Source organism: Lepidochelys olivacea (assembly GCF_965140295.1).
Source record: "Lepidochelys olivacea isolate rLepOli2 genome assembly, chromosome: 7".
NCBI lineage: Eukaryota > Metazoa > Chordata > Testudines > Cheloniidae > Lepidochelys > Lepidochelys olivacea.
In genome coordinates, this window is record NC_140417.1 from 36052230 (window position 1) to 36065971 (window position 13742).

General features: G+C 53.7%; 1 protein-coding gene across 1 annotated transcript in view; it reads left to right on the top strand.

The window, feature by feature from the left end:
- Nucleotides 1-13079: 13079 nt before the first annotated feature.
- The window catches only part of NUP210 (nucleoporin 210), a 117599-nt gene continuing 116936 nt past the window's right edge, over nt 13080-13742 (top strand). The window contains exon 1 of the mRNA XM_084633722.1: nt 13080-13567. Within this exon, the coding sequence (XP_084489848.1) occupies nt 13392-13567 (176 nt within the window). The 5' untranslated portion in view covers nt 13080-13391. The remainder of the gene's footprint in view (nt 13568-13742) is intronic.

Genomic DNA, 13742 nt, shown 5'->3' on the forward strand with positions numbered 1-13742 from the left:
TACAACTGCAGGGGCGGCTGGCGTGGGCGGGCGAGCTCGCGAGGGAGAACTTAAACACCGCCCAAAGAGCCCAGGAGCAACCCTACAATCGGGGCGCCCAGGCTCGATCATTCGGGCCAGGGGACCGAGTACTCCTCCTGCTCCCCTCGGAGGAATCAAAGCTTTTTGCCCGCTGGCAGGGTCCGTATGAGGTCCTCCACCAGGTAGGGCCGGTAACTTATGAGATTCGGCAACCTGGTCGCCGTAAGGAAAAGCAGATTTATCGTGTAAACCTCCTAAAACCTTGGCAGGACCGGGAAGGGCTCCTAGTGGCCCCATATCCCCCCGAACCGGAACTGGGGTCCCAACCACCCAAGGAGTCGGATAATGGTGAACCCCAGCTAGCAGAGACACTCACTGTCGAGCAGCAAGAACAGGCACTCTGCTTAGTGAGGGCGTTCCCCAAGACGTTCACCACGAAACCCGGGCGGACTACGCTCACCTACCATGTGATCCAGACGGAACCCGGGGTGGTGGTCCGAGAGACAACCCAGCCATTGCCAAGACGAATGTGGGAGGCCGTAGAGGAGGAAGTCCAGGCGATGTTGGAGCTGGGTGTTATTGAGCCCTCCCAGAGTGAGTGGCGGAGCCCTGTTGTCCTCGTACCGAAGCCCGATGGGAGCCGGCGGTTTTGCATTGACTTCCGGAGGGTCAACGCCATCTCAAAATTTGATGCCTATCCGATGCCCCATGTCGACGAGCTCCTCGACCGGCTCGGGGAGGCCTGTTATATCACCACTTTAGATCTCACCAAAGGGTACTGGCAGATCCCCTTGGATCCCAGGTCCAAGGAGAAGACCGCGTTTGCCACCCCTTCAGGGTTATACCATTTCACCCGGATGCCTTTCGGCCTACATGGGGCCCCGGCAACCTTCCAGCGTTTGATGGACCGGGTGTTGCAACCACACACGAAATACACGGCGGCCTACCTGGACGATGTGGTCATCTATGGCAATAACTGGGAGAAGCACCTTAACCAAGTAGCGGCAGTCCTCCGGGACCTCCGTGCCGCCGGGCTGACGGCCAACCCGAAAAAATGCCGAATCGGGCGGGAGGAAACCACTTACCTGGGGTACACCTTGGGCCGGGGGCAGGTCCGCCCCCTCATCGGGAATGTCCAAGCACTCCAGGAATGTCCGGTGCCGACCACGAAGAGGCAAGTACATCAATTTTTGGGCTTAGCTGGTTATTACCGGCGGTTTGTACCCCACTTTGCAAGCATTATGGCCCTGCTAACGGAGCTCTGGACAAAGGACAGTCCCCACCGGGTGCATTGGTCCAATGAGTGCGAGACGGCCTTTCGAACCATCAAGGAACAGCTGTGTAGCGATCCAATACTCTTCATCCCCGACTTTCATCGTGACTTTATTGTCCAGATAGATGCCTCAGGCGTTGGGCTTGGGGCGGTCCTCTCGCAGGAGGTGGATGGGGAGGAATACCCGATTGTTTACCTCAGTCGGAAGCTGTTCCCCAGAGAACGGAACTACTCCGTCGTGGAGAAAGAGGCCCTAGCCGTTAAGTGGGCAGTCGATGCTCTCCGCTACTACCTCCTCGGGGCCCTCTTTATACTGGTTACGGACCACGCATCCCTGAAATGGCTCAATAAGATGAAGGACAATAATGCCAGGCTGATGCGATGGTATCTCGCTCTGCAGCCCTATGCCTTCATGATCCACCATCGGGCGGGACGAGACAACGCCAATGCGGATTTCCTATCCCGCCTCGGAGAAGGTGAGGACGCCAGCTCCGAAGATCGGGAGCTGGATTTGAGGGGTGGGGTATGTAGGGAGCCAGGGTGGCTCCCCTCCAAACCAGAGGGTAAAGAGCCACCCTCTGAGCCTGAGTGGGCAGGGCCAGACCAAGCTTCCGTCAATCCCCGGAAGGGAAAGGGTGGGACAGGAAGTACAAAAGGTGGAACCCTCTGCCAAAGAAGAGAGTACCAGGGAGGGAGACAGACACAGGCGGCTGGCTGTTCCCTCGCGATCCTGCTGCTGCCCAGGCGAAGCCTTGGGCAAGGAGGAGCCTGACCGGGGGGAAGGCCTGTGGCAACCAGGGCTGCCGGCCGCTGAATACCCAGAGGACCTGGAGGGGCTGGACTGCAGCCCGGGCCAGCGTGAGTCCGATACCGAGGGGGAGTGGGAGTGGCCCGCAGCGGAATACCCGGAGGAGATGGAGGAACCGGAGCTGCCCGCAGCGGAATACCCAGAGGAGATGGAGGGACCGGAGCAACCCGCCTGAGAGAGACCGGGTAGGAAGTAGCCCAGGGGCCCAACTACACCGTGGGGTGGGTGTGTTTGGTCAGCGGGCGCGGACTGCCCCGCTGACCCAGTGGTGGGACCTTTGCCTCCCGCCACTGTCAGGGCCCTGGGCTGGAACGCAGTGGAGTTGGGTGGGCCTGCGTTCCCCTACCCCGGCGCTCCCTTGCCTGAGGGGTGCGCCACTGACTTGTGCCGGCGCTCCCCTGCCTGAGGGGCGCGCTACTGACTCTTGCTGGCGCTCCCCTGCCAGAGGGGCGCGTTACTGACTCCAGCCAGCACACCTTCCCGCTAATTCCCCAATGCCTGGGAGGTGGGGCCGAGGCCTGCCACGGAGACCATTGCTCTCCATTGCCCCTAGGGGCTCGGAGGACCGACCGACACCTGTCACAGTGACAAATAGATGCAGTTCAACCAGGAGTGGCACGACCGATGGGCCTCCACCCGGACATAAGTAAACATCAAGACATCATCCGGGTGATGGTCACGCCGGACGTCCACCAGGGAGTGATGTTCGACAATCTCCCGGAAGATGTCCGTTGTGGCCAGGCTCTGCTCAGTCCCTGAGTGGTCCTGCTCCTCAAGGGCAGTGTTCAAGTCCCCACCCAGGACCGGCACGCATGAGGATCCAAGGAGCCAAGGAAGGCGGATGCCTGCTGATAGAATCGCAGCCGCTCCGGGCCCGATGTTGGGGCACAGACGTTAACGAGGTTGACCATGAGCCCCTCCATATGGACCCGGAGATGCAGCAGGCGGTCCAGCACAGCCTCGGCGACCCCCAGCACCTCGGGCCGTAGGTCGGGGGAGAACAGGGTCACCACTCCAGCCGTACGAACTGAGAGATGGCTAAAGTCGACCCTGTCCCCCCACTCCAGCCACCAGCTGTCTTCGGTGGCCAGATCCATATGGGTCTCCTGCAGGAAAACCACAGAGTACCCCCCTCCTGAAGGAAGGAGAGCACCTGGGACCTGCGAAGACCCATCCTACAGCCCCCAGTGTTCAGTGTTGCAAAGGTGATAGGTGCCATGAGGAGGGCTGGGGGGGATCCTCACTGGCAGGGACGCTCACGGCCCCCAGTGGGCTGCGCAGCAAACCGTGACCTACCCCGAAGGTGAGCAAGGAGTCACAGAAGCTGCGGGCCTGGTGGTCAGTTGCGGCACCCTGCTTCCCGGTCCTTTTACCCTCCCCCATGAAGGCTCTCGCGGCCTGGAGGATTTGATGAAAGTCCCCCCATCGCTGGAGAGCGAGCTGCACCTTATTACGGGAGCCACGGACATCTTCAGAAACTCCCACAGCTCTTCTTGCAGCCTATGGCGGGGCCTCTGGCCCCCATCGTCCTCCGGTGGGGCCCCTGGCACAGCCCCGTGGCCCACCAAGATGGGCAGGCAAGTGGCAGACCCTTGACGTGGCACCCGATGGGCTGGTGCCACGTGGCCCGCCTCAGACCCCGGCTCAATGGGGAGAGGCGGAGGGAAGATAGCAGCCCCTAGTGGGTCGGGACAGAGAAACACAAAGGCCGCTCTGTGGGGGTCACCCTCCGGGAAAGGGAAGGAGACAGCCCCAGGAGCAGCAATGGCATTGCGGGAGGTGGAGGGGATAGGGATGGGGTCAGGAGTAAGGTTGGGGAGAGGGACAGAGGCAGGATCCTGGGCCCCAATAACTGGGCTGCCGGGAGGTGGCTCCCCTTAGTCTGGCTCAGGGATCTGAGGAACGGGGAGGGGATCCCCAGTGATTCCGGGCTCAGGCTCAACGGCAGGTGTAATAGCCATGGCATCAGGAGGTGGGCAATTTTTAGTGGGGCCCCCGCCCGAGAAGGAAGTCAGTTGCCCCATGCCAATGGGGGATACCCCTGGTAACTCGGGTCCCAGCCGCAAGGCACTGGCCCTTGCCTCAGCAGGCTCGACGGCCGTCAGCGGAGCGCCACCTGCAACCGGGCAGGTTGAAGAGTCCAGGGGACCCTCGGAGGCGGGAGCAGAAGCAGTGGTTATGGGGAGGGAGCACGGGAAACGGAGGGCCGGGGTGAGGTCACTCAGGTCGAGGCCCGCTGGCAGAGGGTCGTCCTCCCGCTGGGTGACCGGGGTCAGACCCAGGGCCTCGATCTCCTCATAGATGGAGGGGAGATCACCTCCCACCACCCCGGGGCCCTCCCAGCCAGCACCCGGAGTGATGCTCGCTTCGGGGCTCGCAGGGGCTTCAGATGTTAAAGGGGCAGGAGGGGCTCTATTGGAGGCCTCCGTGGGGAGGGACCCCGACTGAGGGGGCGTCGCTCCTCTCCAGTGTTGCCACAACTTCCCCAGCCGGCACCAGTGGATGGAACGCAGCCATGGGCAGGGCGGAAGGCTCGGCAGCGGTGCCCCCCTTCCTGGTTATCTGGGGGGCCTCCGCATCGGATGGCAGGATCGGAGCTCGAGCCTTCTGCTTGCCCCGCTTTCCCTGTACTAGGGTCCAGACTTCCATGGCATTGTCTGCGGGCTGAGTAACAGGGGTTAGGTCTGGGGGCAGGGATGATGACTCGGGGAGGCAACTGTGGGGCAGCACGGGGGCGGGGGCGGGGCAGATTCCCTCTGGGGCGGGCCCTGTCCCATGCCCGGCGATACTCCCACCACACCCTCCTCTACGGGCTCCGCCAGAGTGCATGCAGCAGAAATGGGGCTCTCCCGCTCATCTGGGTGTACTGGGGGAGGTACCCCTAGGGCCCGAGCAGGAGCAGTGGTGGGCTGGGAAAGAGAAGGGGCGGCTCTGGGGGCTTGGCAGCCAAGGATGCTGGCGATGATGGGGCCGGCGCCCTGCCGGGGTTCAGGGGTCCCGGGCACTCCTCCATGCCGGGCCAAAGGGCAGTCCCTCTGGACGTGCCCCATCACCTGGCAGAGGTAGCACCAGGCCTCCACCGTGGAATAATGCACCCAGTAGTGGGCCCCCTAATAGGGGACCTAGTAGGGAACCAGGAAAGACCCCTCAAGCGCCTCTCCGCCACGTGCCGCCGGCAGCAGTTGAAGCTGCCCCTGCCGGCAGAACGAGAGGACATGACAGAGGGCGGGGTCTTTGCAGCCCAGCGGGAAAGGGCTGATAATGGAGATTGGTTTCCTCAGGGTAGAGCAGGGCAGCATTGGGGAGGAAAGGAGGTCAGGACTACATGAGGACTCAGGTCCTCCAGCTGCTACAGGGGGACGAACATGCCCCCCACCGCCAGGCCCTTCTCCACCGCCTCCTGGGCTGCAGCCTCCGAGGCAAGGAAGAAGACAACCTTGCCATATGTTTTGGAGGCTGCCATGATGGCTGTGGGCCCCACCACCTCCCTCACCAACGCCCAAACGTAGGTCTCTGCATGGGGCGAGGTGGGCATCAGGAGGCAACGGACTCCGTGCTTCCTGGTCAAGGTGGGGAAGGGGCCCCGGCCGCTAGGGATGGCAACAGTGACAGTGGTTGGGAGAGATGACGTAGTAGTTGGCGGCGGGTCTGCCGCCACCTGGGCATACACTCGGGGGGCCGGAGCAGGGGCCTCTGCGGTGCTGGTGGAGGGAACAGTGGGGAGGGATGCTGCAGCCGGTGGCAGGGCTGCGGCAGTGGGGGCAGCCCCTGCCATGGAAGGCTTAGTCTTTCGAGTGGGGCTCTTTCCCTGCAGGCCGGCAAGGCCCCCCCCACTCAACAGCAGCATCAGCAGCAATCCAGGGAAGGATCACTCCAACCAGCAACAGCTCAAGGGAGGGAGAAGGAGCTCCAACCAGCAGGGCAGCCCGAGCAGACTGACCTTTTTCTCCTGGAGCTCTGGCCCTGTGGGGCTTAAAAGCCAGCCCTGGGCAAGAGCCAGGGCTGAGGGCAAGAGAAGCTAGGCTGATTGGGGAAATGGCTGCAGCTGGGCCTATAAAGAGGCTGCAAGGCTGAAGCTTTGCCAGAGTCTTTTGTGTTCTGAGAGGGAAGGGCCTGGTTGCAGGGACCTGAGGGAATACCTAGTTTGGAGTAGGGCTGAGGGGGGAAAGGCCTTGGGGGCAGGGAAGCTCTGGCCTGGAAACCCCCAGGCTGTGAGGTCTAGATTAGGGCCTATTAGGTACTGGAGTTGCAGCCCACGGGTAGACCAAGGCAGCAGGTCGAAGCCCCCTTGCCTGTGTTGAGTGGCTGATCCACTGCAGTCTGTCCTGAGGAGCGGGGCTAAGCGATGACTGGCAGTAGCCAAGACTGAGGTGAGGTCTTGTGGGGTAGTGGATGGGGGTTCCCTGGGGAGGGGAGACCCGCAGGGATTGTTAGGGGTTTACTGCCAGGGGGTAGCAGTGGGTCCTGGGAGGGACTGGGGCTAGGGGTAAGGCAGATCACCAGACAGCGCTCCAAAGGCTGATGAGCTAATTCCCAAGGACAACCAGCAGGACACACTGCTGGGTGAGTCCGGCTCTATTACAATGCACTACATGGGCATATGTCATATGACTAATCTTACAAGAAGACTAATTTGGACCCATACCTTACATCATAAATCCACTCAGTGTGTCCAGACCTTCACCTAACAGCTGAGGAAATTAGTTGTACCACTTACTGATCATTTATATTTACTACACATATTAGTTTTAATATACATATAAGGGAAATAGCAAGTATGGAGCCTGATCCTGTTATCCGTACTTCCACAAATAGATTACTTCTGTGGAAATACTCAGGGCTCAATCTTACAAATACACACATGTTTAACTTTAAGCGCATGCACAAGTCTTCAGGAGCAGAGTCTGAGTCACAACACAGAACAACAGCCTTTAAAATATTTTAGGTCTTTTTTTTAAAAAAAAAAAAAAGACTTAAAAACAGGTTGTCAAAAAGGTGAGTATGAAACTTACATTTAAAATAAGAATGTCCCTTAATAGAACATTCCTCTAGCGAGGGGTGAGGTGAACAAATGCATGATATTGAGAGAATGCAAATAGAAGAAGAGGGAGGGGGTAATAATAAATCACCAAAGGAACACAACAATCTGGTTGGGGTATACACCAGTATTAATGACCTTTAATAAAACAGATTGGAAGTGCCTAAAATATTAAACATAACATTCAAAATCTGATATTTAAGTGTATCAGCAGTCAGTGAAGGTGGAAATATGGAGGACAGTGAGAAATTGTCAAAGCTGAATGGACTGGAGGTTATGGATCCAAGAATGTAGAAGAATATTTCACTTGCCGAATGGGGATATTCTGTAATCAATGGATGAACTAAGTTTTTAATAATACTACTTTGCACTTACATAGTACTTTTAAACCTTTTGGCACCTTCTAAGTATTGTTTATTGACTAATTTAGCAGCCCAGCCAGACTACCAGTTGAGAATCACAATGAACAGCTTCCCTGTACAGTCCATGCTGGAACCATACCTCTCATTTTAACTTCCCATTTGAAATAAAACACTTGATTTAACATTATTTTAAACATACATGTGGATACAAATGTCTCTATACTCTACATAAATAAACACCATTACTGAAAACATGGTCCCATTCTTCCATATACCTAATTAAATTACTCAATAAACCATAGTATACTTGAAGATACCAGAATACCTTCTCCCACCCCAAAAAGGATATACTACTATTTTTGTGGACTTTTACTGGAACAGGGAAAAACAAGACTAGATTTAAGTGGGTTGCCAGGCTCCTAAATTCCATGGGACTCAATGGAAATTAGAATCCTAAATTCTTTTGTGAATGTGGGCTCCAGTTCCTATCCTTGGCCACATTGTACCCAGATGATTCTCTTGCGCAGAGAGGTAAAGGAGGAGGTCACAATGATATCCCCTTTATACTTTTGCAAAGTAATGGGTATAACTGGAGCCCAAGCACAGGGATAGCTACCTCCACCCACCTGCTAGGATGTGAGCCTCCAAAGTTGGTGAGGAGAAGGTGGTGCCATTGCTCATTCCCCCTTAGTACTAGTCAGCAGAGGTAGACTGTACACAAGAGGAGTATGCTGCACCATCCCACATGCATCGAAGCTCCAGGAGGCTGAATTCCAGAGGCAGAATTCCTCCTGGAGCTCTCCTCTGGAATGAAGCAAAACAAGCCGCCTGTTGGAAAACATAATTTATTCAGGTTTCAGAGTAACAGCCGTGTTAGTCTGTATTCGCAAAAAGAAAAGGAGTACTTGTGGCACCTTAGAGACTAACCAATTTATTTGAGCATAAGCTTTCGTGAGCTACAGCTCACTTCATCGGATGCATACTGTGGAAACTGCAGAAGACATTATCTACACAGAGACCATGAAACAATACCTCCTCCCACCCCACTCTCCTGCTGGTAATAGCTTATCTAAAGTGATCACTCTCCTTATAATGTGTATGATAATCAAGGTGGGCCATTTCCAGCACAAATCCAGGTTTTCTCACCCCCCGCCTTCCAAAAACCACACACACAAACTCACTCTCCTGCTGGTAATAGCTTATCCAAAGTGACCACTCTCCTTACAATGTGTATGAAAATCAAGGTGGGCCATTTCCAGCACAAATCCAGGTTTTCTCACCCCCCTCCCCCACACAAACTCACTCTCCTGCTGGCAATAGCTCATCCAAACTGACCACTCTCCTTACAATGTGTATGATAATCAAGGTGGGCCATTTCCAGCATAAATCCAAGTTTAACCAGAACGTCGGGGGGGGGGGTAGGAAAAAACAAGGGGAAATAGGCTACCTTGCATAATGACTTAGCCACTCCCAGTCTCTATTTAAGCCTAAATTAATAGTATCCAATTTGCAAATGAATTTCAATTCAGCAGTTTCTCGCTGGAGTCTGGATTTGAAGTTTTTTTGTTGTAAGATAGCGACCTTCATGTCTGTAATTGCGTGACCAGAGAGATTGAAGTGTTCTCCGACTGGTTTATGAATGTTAGAATTCTTGACATCTGATTTGTGTCCATTTATTCTTTTGCGTAGAGACTGTCCAGTTTGACCAATGTAGATGGCAGAGGGGCATTGCTGGCACATGATGGCATATATCACATTGGTGGATGTGCAGGTGAACGAGCCTCTGATAGTTTGACTGATGTTATTAGGCCCTGTGAGTGTCCCCTGAATAGATATGTGGGCACAGTTGGCAACGGGCTTTGTTGCAAGGATAGGTTCCTGGGTTAGTGGTTCTGTTGTGTGGTATGTGGTTGTTGGTGAGTATTTGCTTCAGGTTGGGGGACTGTCTGTAGGCAAGGACTGGCCTGTCTCCCAGGATTTGTGAGAGTGTTTGGTCATCCTTCAGGATAGGTTGTAGATCCTTAATAATGCGTTGGAGGGGTTTTAGTTGGGGGCTGAAGGTGACGGCTAGTGGCGTTCTGTTATTTTCTTTGTTGGGCCTGTCCTATAGTAGGTGACTTCTGGGAACTCTTCTGGCTCTATCAATCTATTTCTTCACTTCTGCAGGTGGGTATTGTAGTTGTAAGAATGCTTGATAGAGATCTTGTAGGTGTTTGTCTCTGTCTGAGGGGTTGGAGCAAATGCGGTTGTATCGCAGAGCTTGGCTGTAGACGATAGATCGTGTGGTGTGGTCAGGGTGAAAGCTGGAGGCATGTAGGTAGGAATAGCGTCAGTAGGTTTCTGGTATAGGGTGGTGTTTATGTGACCATTGTTTATTAGCACTGTAGTGTCCAGGAAGTGGATCTCTTGTGTGGACTGGACCAGGCTGAGGTTGATGGTGGGATGGAAATTGTTGAAATCATGGTGGAATTCCTCCAGGGCTTCTTTTCCATGGGTCCAGATGATGAAGATGTCATCAATATAGCGCAAGTAGAGTAGGGGCGTTAGGGGACAAGAGTTGAGGAAGCGTTGTTCTAAATCAGCCATAAAAATGTTGGCATATTGTGGGGCCATGCGGGTACCCATAGCAGTGCTGCTGATCTGAAGGTATACATTGTCCCCAAATGTAAAATAGTTATGGGTAAGGACAAAGTCACAAAGTTCAGCCACCAGGTTAGCCGTGACATTATCGGGGATAGTGTTCTTGACGGCTTGTAGTCCATCTTTGTGTGGAATGTTGGTGTAGAGGGCTTCTACATCCATAATGGCCAGGATGGTGTTATCAGGAAGATCACCGATGGATTGTAGTTTCCTCAGGAAGTCAGTGGTGTCTCGAAGGTAGCTGGGAGTGCTGGTAGCGTAGGGCATGAGGAAGGAGTCTACATAGCCAGACAATCCTGCTGTCAGGGTGCCAATGCCTGAGATGATGGGGCGCCCAGGATTTCCAGGTTTATGGATCTTGGGTAGTAGATAGAATATCCCAGGTCGGAGTTCAAGGGGCGTGCCTGTGCGGATTTGATCTTGTGCTTTTTCAGGAAGTTTCTTGAGTAAATGTAAGGAGAGTGATCACTTTAGATAAGCTATTACCAGCAGGAGAGTGGGATGGGAGGAGGTATTGTTTCATGGTCTCTGTGTATATAATGTCTTCTGCAGTTTCCACAGTATGCATCCGATGAAGTGAGCTGTAGCTCACGAAAGCTTATGCTCAAATAAATTGGTTAGTCTCTAAGGTGCCATAATTTATTCACTGAATTGCACTGGCTTCATATTCAGATATTTAGCAGTTATATTTCAAATCTGGATGCTGAGGCTTTATTGGAGGTGAAAGGATTTGAGAAAATGTTGTCTGAATATGCAATGAATGTCATTATCAACTAGCTTCATGCAGAGCACCCATAATCTTTGGAAGCAGGCTGCTGGCATGATGAATTCCACTCTATTTTGGTCTCAACAAGCCTCACTCTGGCTGAATCCTCTTCTCCAGATTGGCAAGCCCCCTTTTTATGACAAATTCTCCCTTGGTGTAATTACACTGAAATCAGTGGAGTTACACCAGGCATAAATGTGGCCAATGATGAGATTAAACCTTTGCCAGTCTGTAGTAGGAACTGCAGCTACCTTTGATACAGCTATGGACATATTTTAAGATAAAAGGATACTATTCAATAGTTCTGGAAAAAAATGTACTCTCCACACATACTACTGAACGGCAATATCCTCACTAGCACAGCCTGGGCTTCAGATAGAGCTTCAAATATGTCAGCAAGTTTTCTGAGCCAACAGTTTGACCTAAATATCTTAAACATGTTATGGGAAACAGATCTTGCAATCATCATCTTCCAGAATGGGCAGTCATTACCTGCTACATTGTTGTTCCTCATGTGCTGATTCAGAGATACACACACAACTGGCAAGTTATTTTGCCTTAACACAGCTGAAGATACCATTAAGGTTTTGCACTAGAGTAAAATGTTGGATGAAGCTGGGCTACATATTTGCTCTTGTGTATCTGTTGGCAATAAAACCAAAAGCCTCATGGAGCCAGTGGTGTAGTGGTGTATGCAACATGAAGTCTGAGAGGAATGCACATCTTTTCCTTTATTTCAGGGGTTCTCAAACTGGAGGTCAGGACCCATCCAGGGATCGGAAGGTTCTTACATGGGGGGGTCACGAATTGTCAGCCTCCACTCCAAACTCTGCCTTGCCTCCAGCATTTATAATGGTTTTAAATATATTAAAAAGCATTTCAATTGATGGGGGGGGGGTCACACTCAGAGGTTTGCTATGTGAAAGGGGTCACCAGTAAAAAAAAGTTTGAGAATCACTGCTTTATTTACATGCTTTTAAGGTTTTTGGATGTGGTGTGTCCTGACACAACCTTAACTGTCACAAAATATAACTTTTGTTTGTTAAATTATAGAAACATGGAAAAATAACCCTATATTATTTAATGTTTGGGCAGTCGGAACAAGGTAGGGAAAGCAGGACTTCTGGGTTCCTTAATGTTCTGCTGCTGACTCACTAGGACATTAGTAAATAATTTAAATTTCTCTCTGCTTCAATTTCCCCACCAGTAAAATTGTGATATATCACATTCCTACCTTAGTCTTCCCTTCTGGAATGTCTTTTGCAGAAATATTGCTTCTCTAAATTGAGATATCTAATGGCCCATATTTGGGTAGTGATAATTCCTCTTTTCCCACTGACTCAGTGCAAGGTGTTTCCTAAAGGCCATAATGAGTGCCAAAGGACTAATTCTACTAAATATAAACATGAATCGACATAGATGTGTAGACTAACAGTGTGATAGATATGGCTAAATGTGAAAAAAATCCCCATGTGCAGTGTGGCAAAATGGGATATGAATGACTGTGTGCGTTGTGTTCACAGTAAATAGCTTTATGAGATTATTCTGCCGCAGAGGACACAAGGATGGGTGAGTTTGGAGGCTTAATCAACGTTTGTAAAATGCTTTGAGATCTACAAATGAAATTATTATTAAGAGGGAAGGTAGCATGGACCAAACTACACCAGGAAACCTGGGCTCTGCTCCCATCCGTTTGGTGACCCTGAGCAAGTCACTTTGGGCCTGATTTCGAAGACTTCTGGGCACTTAGAACTCCAAGTGAAGTCAACCAGAGCTGCAGGTGCTCACCGCCTTTGTAAAAAAAAACCAGATGCTCTGTTCCTGAGCTTCCCCCACTAAAGTGGCACAGCGCCACACACCACAATTATTATGCAAAAACCCAGGGACACCTGTCCGACTCCTAATTTAGGCTGCCCTTAGATTTCCTTTCATCCCTTACTGGGATGGGTTGCCACAGCCAGCCTTCAAGGCTGGAGAGACCCAAGCGCCTACGCTCCAGGACCACCTGAAAGTGAAACAAAAACTGCCTGCTGCTGCCGGGGGTTACAGAGACTCGCTGGTGGCCAGGAGCTGCCATGTGACATTCGCTTTCTGCAGCAGCACTTGCGGCTGCTCTCCCCGCCTGCGGCTGAGCGCCCGCCCCCGAGGCACACGGCCCCGCCCCACCGCCTCGGGCCCGGTTTCCCCTTCCCCGGCCGCTGACGTCCCTCGAATAGCAGCACAAGGCGGGTGATTGTGATTCTGGCGAAAGGTTCGGAGCCTCCAGCGGGCGCCGCGGCCACCCCGGTGCCTCTTGGTCCCGGTGCAGCTGGGCTCATCCCCTGCCCTTGCCCCACACACGCGCCGCCTGACAACAAGCGTTGTGGCCACGGCTAGGCCACTTTGTAGCCGGAGACCTTTCCCCGGCTGGGGGCCCCGCATCCCGCCTGACCCCCCCTCCCTACCTGCAGCCCTCCCCAGTCCCCCGGGCGCGGGCAGGGAGAATGGCCCAGCTCGCTGCCCCTTCGCCCCGAGCGCTGCTGCTGCTTCTCCTGCTGCTGCTGCCGCCGCCGCCCTTCTCCGTGGCCTCCAAGCTGAACATCCCCAAAGTGCTGCTGCCCTTCGCCCGGAGCACCAGGATCAACTTCACCCTGGAAGCCAGCGAGGGCTGCTACCGCTGGTGAGTGAGCGCGGGGGGCAGCCCGCCCGGGCGCTCCCCTGCTCGGGGGCTGCCTGTGGCGCGGGCGGCCCCTCAAGAGCCAGCCCGGAGCAGCACGTGGGGCTGGGCGCCCTGGCAGCTCGCGGCCTCGTCCCTTTGTCTGCAGCCGCCCGCCTGGCTCTGGCCGGGCACCCCC